This window comes from Arachis duranensis, unplaced genomic scaffold, assembly GCF_000817695.3.
Source record: "Arachis duranensis cultivar V14167 unplaced genomic scaffold, aradu.V14167.gnm2.J7QH unplaced_Scaffold_232527, whole genome shotgun sequence".
Lineage (NCBI taxonomy): Eukaryota > Viridiplantae > Streptophyta > Magnoliopsida > Fabales > Fabaceae > Arachis > Arachis duranensis.
Window position 1 is genome coordinate 1,253,442 of NW_026264853.1, and position 8,678 is coordinate 1,262,119.

The window sequence follows — 8,678 nt, forward strand, 5'->3', positions numbered from 1 at the left end:
TTACAATTTCAACACCCGCAAACGTAGGCATACAACCAAAATTCATTCCCTCTTCCTTTTCTTTCTCTCTTTCTTCCATTTTTTTCTCTTTTTTTTTTTAAAGGTTTTCATCATAAATTAAATTATTATACACTAAAATCAATTATTAAAATTAGTCTATATATATAATTTAACTCATCTACTAATAGCTAACTTTAGTAACTGATTTTAATATTCTTCTAATATAATTAATTAAAATAATACATTCTTTCATAATAGAGTCTCATAGCACTATGATCTAAAAGTCTAAAATTCAATATTTATTAACTTTAAAAGACAATTTGTCATAAGACCAATAACTAAAAAAAAAAAACCTATGCAAAAACTCATGCAAACCCAAAACAACCCCCTTATATGAGAGTACGTGTATATTTGAACATTGCTAACAACATCATTTTTAAGATGATGTATAATTGAAGGTTTTTTTTTTCTTTATTAAACACAATACAAAAGCTAAGTATTTAAGCAAGAGTGCAAGACTCATATATAACGACTTCAATTAATTATTGAAGGAAGAAAAAACAAGAAGAGTGTTCTTTTTAGGTTTTTAGGCTACAGAGGCACCCAAATTATACATAGTAGCCACCACAATAAGACAATCCTCTTTTTCTTTCCCATTGTCTCCTATATGCATTATAGAAATATAGAATACAATATATTGATCCACCACTTGCAATCACAGCCACTACTTTTCCATGCAAATGCAACAACCCTCTCTATCTATTTTCTTCCCCCAATTTGTGCCATCCTTCCGAGTGTTTGAAAAGCCATTAAATAAGATATGGGTGATACATACATATATAGCACATAATAATAATAATATATTTCATATATTTAATTAATACTAAAAGTTAGAAGAAAAAGGAAGCAACTAGCTATGGATATGAGATAGGATCAATAATACTTTTTAATGGATCCACTTTATGTATATGACCTCAAATTAAAGCACCTTTTCATTTTCATGAACTTTTTTTTTCACTCTAATTCTATGTAGCTACTAAAGTTGCTCCCTCATCTTTCACATAAAATAAATAAACTCGATTTACATTTACATTAAAATTAAAATATAAAGACACAAATGCACGCATGGGCGCAGAAGAGAAGATTGAAAGAGAGAAAAATAAATAAATATTTATATTATATATAGATATATTCTCTTCTAGTAGATGATGATGATGATGACACGTTCATTCTAAAGCAGCCCTAAAAGGAAATACCCCACTTGTAATTAACAGCAGCTTTTAGGCCATGCATGGATCCATTAGAAGCTGGGGAAGTGATTCTGATGATGAGAAGGATGCACCATTTGCAAGTCAGTGGTTGTTTGGCATGAGTTATCATCGCTCATCAACGTCCTGTTTAGAAATGAAATGAATAAGTTTTTTTTTTTTTCATCAGAAGACAATTCTATTCGAATGTCTAACATAAAATAAATGGTAAAGACTCGTTACAATTGTTTTTACGTGAAATTGTTGGTTTGACATATTTGACTAAATTACTATTTAATAATCCTCAACTAATAATTTCACATGAAATTAACTGCGCTTAAGTTTATAAAAAAAAATCGATAACATACTCTCGTGGCCTTGATGCCCAAAGAGAACTAAGGGCGCGAAGGCGTCCATAATATTCTCCAATGACAATAAAACACCGTGCTGCTTGACGAACTGTTAGTAACCGACATAATTGATGAAGTGTTTGCTGCCTCAAATTATCAGCCTTGCACACACAAATAAATCATGTTTAAAAGAAAAAGTTAATTGTGTAGCTAGAAATTAAAATAGGTATGTTCTAGACATAGAAAATATTCGTCTTATTCGATAATATTATTAGTAGAATCTAGATATAATTGCACATGGTTTCAAAGCGGTTGAAAACCGGTAAGATTGTCTTGGCTATTATATAAACTTGCATTGGACGGTTACTAGTCATGGAATAAAATAATATATATTCTACCTAGGGTTTGTTTATGATGAGATTAATGATTATGGATATTTATCTAGCCCCATCACTTTCTGAAACCAACTCCCGAGTGATACATTTTAATTAAGATGTTATATTAGAAGCTAAGCGTAATAAGTATACATCCCAATGGATAATCATAAACCCTAGTAGTGAAGGCAATTTGTCAACCTCGTTACCAATTTACAATAAGAAGAAAAACAAAAGAAAGCAACACCTACTGTATGTCATTATTAAGAAAAATGAAGAAGAACAAAAAACAAAAAAAGAGAAAAGGAAATCAATCATATTCTCAAGAAAAATCAAGATGATGAAATGATGGAGAAATGTTAGCTATGTAGTAATAGGTGGTAGGGATAAGGGACACAAATTTGCGGCGCAAAATGTGCACGGAGCCAATGAATGAGCAGGAAAAAAAATACAAAATAATGGATTAGAAAGTTACGTATCAACTGATGTTATCATCTGTTACTGGAAAATGATATTCTCAAATGATTTTGTAAAATCTAATGTCACACTATATAAAATTTAAGTAGGAATAAAAAAATATCCGAAAAAAATCTTATGAAATTATATGGTAGAAATTCGATTTCTATTTACGAGTCATCTAGTTTAATTTTTATATTTTAACAAATCCATTAAAAATTTGTATATTTATCATAAAAACTTTCTCACTTAATATACTGTATCCCTATCAAAAGTGCCATAATAATTGTCTTAATTGTCGAAAAGTCAAATAGAAGAGAAATTAAAGATATAAAAACCCGTTCCCGGCCCCTTTGGCATCCAATTTCATCAACAACTATAGAGGTTATCAACCAATTAACATTTGTAACCTCATATTAGAAGTCACGTATGCATTCAAATCTTGTTTTGAAAATCATTAGTCAAACTAAAAATGGCGACAAAAACATATGTCACCTGAGGCTTCACTTCACCAAATCTAGTAGTAAAAGATAAATTAATAAATGAAAGATAATCAATAATCAATAGTTATCAAAATTTATTATTTTTAGATATAAATTTAGTTTTTTTTTAATTTAATAATATGATATATTTTTAGTCAGATAATATTAGAGAGACAAAACAAAAACAGTCAAAATTTATCTTTTTTTAATATTTATTAATCGTTACAAATTATACTAAAAATGACAAATTTTAATTATTTTTTATTAATATTTTTTATTATTAAATAATTTAAATTTTTAACTCACATTTTTAAACATTAATAATTTAAAAATAATAAATTGTGCTATTACTTGTAATTAAATTGTTTAATTACCTGGCGAACAAAGCCTTCAAGATTGGCAAGCTTGCCCATGGCAACAACCATCTGTTGGACGCCGTCGACAATGGGGCCGCCGGCGATGGTGTCGACGAGAGACTGCTGGAGCTGGTCAAGGCCTTGAGAAAGAGCGTCCTCCGCTTGCTGTGAGGAATGGCGCAGGCCATACATTCCCATTATCTGTTGCTCCGCCAGTGGCTCCAACTGTTGTATCAACATCTGTTTACCACAACAGTAGCAATTAATCTCAACATTAATCCCAATTTGAACCCTAGCTAGCTTAATTGAAATGCTATATTAACCGTGATGAGGTCCGAGGGCTTGAAACCACCGATCCAGAGGAAGCAGCGTTCAGCTTGGGAGGTCCACATGCCATTGATGAGATGGAAAACATCTGATTTCGCTGCCACACTCTTCAGCCTGAACAGCTCATCGTAATGGGACAAATATCCATCCACGATCCCTCTCATTTCCCCCTCCGACACCGCCGCCTGCACCCCGTTCCGGAGCTCCCCCATCAGCCGCTGCTCTTCCTCCAACCACCTTCCGTATTCCAGGTCAAACATCGCACCTCCTGCATGCATATGCGTCCAATAACCACATCTTACATTATTAACCCTAATTCATTCATTCATTCCCTATTATTATTATATTTAGTGCCGGTTCAAATTTGGATTGGTTTTTATTAATTATTATTTAATAATAATGTAGCTATATGTGTATATTATAAGTATTAAAATGTTTGGTTGATTTGGTGACTGGTGCAATGTGGCTACCACTGAAATTGACCCACCACCACCATTTTTATTCCTTCTCATTAAATAAATAATAATGGATTCGTTGTATGATATACTACATACAACAAATTTAATTTAATTTTAATAGACTTAACATCGTGAGAAAATTATTTATATAATCAACCAAAATATTGTGTTTACTTAATTTTATCAGTTTAAATTTCAGAGATAATGTGTTTACTTTTTCTCATTTTTATTTGTTGGTTAACTTTTTTTAATTTTCTTCTCAAAAGCCTAATAAAAAGTATCATATAAAGAGCACAGTATCTTAATGGAATGATTCTGTGAAAAGCTAAAGTATATAAAGTAGACTTTACATATATCATATATGTTAAGAAAAGGTCTTACAGTTCATCAAATATATATATATATATATATTATATGCATGATCTAATCTATAAATTCTGGCCCACTATTGTTTCTATCATGTAGTTTAAGTCTGTCATTATATAATTCACATTCAAACAGAATTAGCCATAGGTGTTGGTCAAACTCAAGAGACTTCTCTTAAAAAAAATTAGCATTCAATATCAAAATTTGACTTTTTATTTGGTATTCCAAGAATTTATACTTCACAAGAAAAGAAAAAAGATATATATTACAAGTAAATAAGGATTCACACAGCAACCATAGTTTCTTATTCCTATGTGTCAGCACTGAGTAATAGCTTCAAGTGTAAAAAGAATACTACAAACCAAAGTTTCAGCTACTTATTTATCAATTCCCATTTTAAAAAATTATTATAACATGAAACTGCACTTCAACATTATTTTTTTTTCAAAGAAATAAGAATTGGTAAAAACTCACCGGAGCTTAGATTGCCTCCAACACCACCACAATCCATGAATAGTCCCTATTAAATTGAAGAGCTCAAATAATAAAAACACACATATACAAAAAGAGAACTTTATAATTTATATAGTATAACATAATAATTGATAAAATATATTTTAATACATATGAGTTTAGAACCTGAGAACGAGCCCTTTGAAGGTCTTGTTCAAGTTGTGTAAGCTTTAATCTACTTGACTCTAATTGCTGCACATAAGCCTGCTCCATAGACAGCAAGAAAAATGCACTTATTATTCATTTTTATTAACATCCAATCATTTTTTGTCACCATTTTACAATATATGCTATGCTTTAATCTTATCTCTTAACAACTATTTTTGAATTTGTGCAACCATATAATAATAGAACACACCTTTTTCCTTAGACGGCTTTTTCTTGCTGCCTCTCTGTTTTGAGCCAAACGTCTCAATGTCTGATAAGAAAAATAATATAGAAAAAAATATAAATGTAAAAGAAGTTAACATAGCTTCAATAATGCAGAAACTATATTATAAAATATAATAGAGAAGGAGATATAGATACAAAAAAAGGTCTATGGAAAAATAATAATCTATGCTTTCATATTCAAACACCTTTGCATCAAGTGGTTTCTCTGATGTGGAACCAGCTCCCTTCCTCTGCAACTCAAGGGGAGAAAAAAGTTATTTGAAACAGATTGATTATTGCAGAATAAATAAGAAAAAAAAACTTATTTGAAACAAAAATTTATTTTTGCTAAAAACAATCAGTGTAGAATTTGGGACTAGAAAATCAGAACAAAAATGTTTCCATAGCAGAAGCTTCTTGGTATAAAAGAGGGAGGGAAATGAATACAAGTTTAGAACATATTTTAGGTAGCTAAGCTATTAAAGGGTGCTACAATTTTTTTCAATCCGAAATGAAAAAGAAAAGACAAATATGATTATATTTTCTCACAGAATTTCTAGGAAGAGTTTCTGAATGCTGATCAAGTCCCTTAGACCATTTCTCTTGAGGCATGCAATAATCAATATGATAAGGGTAGCAAAAGGGATCATTTTCAGCCATTGTTTTTTGTGGCTTAGAACTTGAGTAGGAGAAGAAGAAGAAGAAGAATGAGAAGAAGAAGAGGATAGTAAACTTGGTAGGACACCGGGTTTAAAATGAGAAAACTTTGATACTTGATAAGTACTGAAAAGATTCTCCCTTTGTTTGTTTGTTTGTTTGTCAGTACTTTGTACACATCCATCCCTCTCTATTTCTCTCTCTCTTTCTCCATCATATTTCATGTCAGAATATATTCATCAGAAAATCCTTCAGGAATCAGGAAAACTCTGAGTTCTTTTGATTTTCCGATACATGTTGGGATCTGTGCTGTTCTATGTGAAGATAAGAGAGAGAGAGAGGGACTGATGTGGAACAGTAATAATTGCATCAAGTTTGAACTTTCCCTGAGATTTTGGGATATGGAAAAGAGTGAAACTGAGAGATTAAACAGTTGAGAAACAGTGTTGGTTTTGTGAAGATCAGAGTAAGCTAATAAGCTACCTTTTCATGAGGTGATTTGGCTTGTGATTGATTCTGTGGTGATGAAGAAGGGCCTACTATTCTTGAGGCATCATGATGATCATGTTGAAGCTGGTGCTGATGATCTAAAGAAGGTGTTGTTGCCTTTTTACTCATTGGAGATTCTGCTTCGAAGGGTGGCTCAGTTTTTGTTGAAAGTGCTGAATCAGTGCTTTCTCCTCCTGATTTTGAACCTCCCTAATTGCAAAGATTTAATTTTGATGAGCATGATTCAAACCCAACATGATTAATATTAATATTATTGTTGTTTGAACTTGTTACTTGTAAGCATAAGAAACTTTATATTAATAATTTTGAATGGTCAAAGATGAGAGTAGTACTAGTACCCTTGAGGTTTGGTGAAATCTGATTGGCCATGAAGGGAACATTTCTAGTGTAGCTGCAGGTCTGGGTGCTGTTGTGAATAAAGCTGCAAGAATCACAAAAGTAAAATCTGAGAGGATCACCAAACCATAAAGGACTATTGAAGCCTATACCAAAATAAATAATATCATAGAAAAAGAGATGAGAAATGAGGAACCTAATCCTCCTCCTTTTGCAGCAGTTATGGAGTCAGTAGAAAAAATAAAGAAAGAAAGAAAATCATGCAAGGAGGGTGAGCCTTTCTAAGATTGTAAGCCCACGCCATCATAGCCTATTGCCTCAGAATCATTATGGTATTGGAAATGGTAACACTCTTTTCTCTCTTTTCTTCTCTTTCTCTCTTAGCTTCTCTCCCCAATAACTCTGCATTATTATCATTATTTCTTTTCTTTTTGACACATTCAAACCTTCTTGAATTCTTCTTCTCCTCCTTCTTATGCTTATTATCTAACGTCACAAAAAACAAAACACAGAAAGGGGAAAACATTACGTGCTTTGCCTTCATCATTTCTTGCCTTTACTCCTTGCAGCACAATTGCCTCTTCCAACTCTCCAAAGTTAAAAGCATGTCCTTCATTACTATCAAACAAAAATAGTATTATTAAACTAATTATTTCTAATTAACATCAGATCATATTATAGCATAAGGGAGAACTTTAATTACATTAAGGTTGATGGATTAGCAGTATTAATTCCATGAAGAACACCATAAGAAGGGACATGGTGATGGTGGTGAGTTGAAGGCCCTGCCTCAGATAAACCAAGTCCTCCTCCTATTATTCTCTGGCTCCCCATGCATGCAACAACTCTTTTAGCTTCCTTACTCCATTCTCTTCTTCCCTGAAATAATATTTAGCATCATTCTAGTATCAATAAATATGTAAAAAGAAAAAAAGTGGTACATATTTATATATGGTCTAAACTTATATATATATCTATGTGTTTACCTCTCTCCTATACTATAGGTGATGATAACTAATATCTAAGTTTGTATTTGTAAGTTGCCTCAATAAGAGGGTCAAGTCTTTGTCTCAGATATGATGATATATCCTCTAACTCATAGCAAGTAGCAACCTTTTTTCCTTTTATCTTTCATGGGCTTGTGTCTTTGTCTCTGTCTCTATCTCTTTCTTTTTTTTTTCTTTGCTACTTCTCTATGAAGAAACCTGGTTGATTATTGATTAATGTCTTTGGCTTGCTTTGCCACTCTCTCTAACTTGAAATCATATTTCATTTCATTTTGAAGAAAAAATGTTAATTGTGTGGTGCTTGCTTAACATACTGTCCCAGCAAACATGTCTCTAGCCCTTGTGGGCCTTCAAAGGTGGCTCAAATAAAAATTATATAGAAAATAAAAATCTAAAAAATTTAATTAAAAAAATGGAAATTGGACATGTGGGTTCTTGTGAAGGAAGGCACTAGAATCAGTGAGTCCTACTCCATTCTCTCTCTCTTGTAACCGCCTGTGTTTTCTTATTGGTTCCCTTTGTGGGTCTCTTCAGGGCAATATGTACTTAAAAACAAATATGACTCTTGTATTTTTCAAATGCCTAGTGGGAACACAATAAATTCAGCAATGAGATAGATTAATTAAGTTTGATGAGACTTTGTTTTTTCTTTAGTATTTACTTTCCCATCAAAATATGGCCCCAAAAAAAGGGTGAAAAAGAAAGGTCAATCTTTGATAATTGATATCCTTTTAAACCTAGGAGGACATTGGATTATTATTTCACTTTTTACAATTTAAGTTTTGTGTAAAAAATATATAATTTAAGTTTTTAATATATTTATTAACAAATAAAAAAAATTTACTACTAATATATAACAACTTTAAC

General features: G+C 31.6%; 1 protein-coding gene across 2 annotated transcripts; it reads right to left on the reverse strand.

Moving 5' to 3' along the window:
* Positions 1 to 846: 846 nt before the first annotated feature.
* LOC107461870 (transcription factor TGA9) lies at positions 847 to 7,648 on the reverse strand. 2 transcript variants are annotated; one of them, XM_021129246.2, is made up of 12 exons: positions 7,508 to 7,648; positions 7,334 to 7,422; positions 6,807 to 6,889; positions 6,442 to 6,657; positions 5,508 to 5,552; positions 5,288 to 5,347; positions 5,056 to 5,133; positions 4,891 to 4,936; positions 3,589 to 3,860; positions 3,284 to 3,505; positions 1,616 to 1,758; positions 847 to 1,394 (listed from the first exon to the last, which is right to left on the reverse strand). In XM_021129246.2, the coding sequence occupies exons 1-12, from the start codon at positions 7,636 to 7,638 to the stop codon at positions 1,301 to 1,303; spliced, it is 1,479 nt and encodes a 492-aa protein (XP_020984905.1). In that variant the 5' UTR covers positions 7,639 to 7,648; the 3' UTR covers positions 847 to 1,300. The 2 variants fall into 2 exon arrangements, with proteins under 2 accessions (XP_020984905.1, XP_052112438.1); XM_052256478.1 differs by lacking the exon at positions 1,616 to 1,758.
* Positions 7,649 to 8,678: the final 1,030 nt, after the last annotated feature.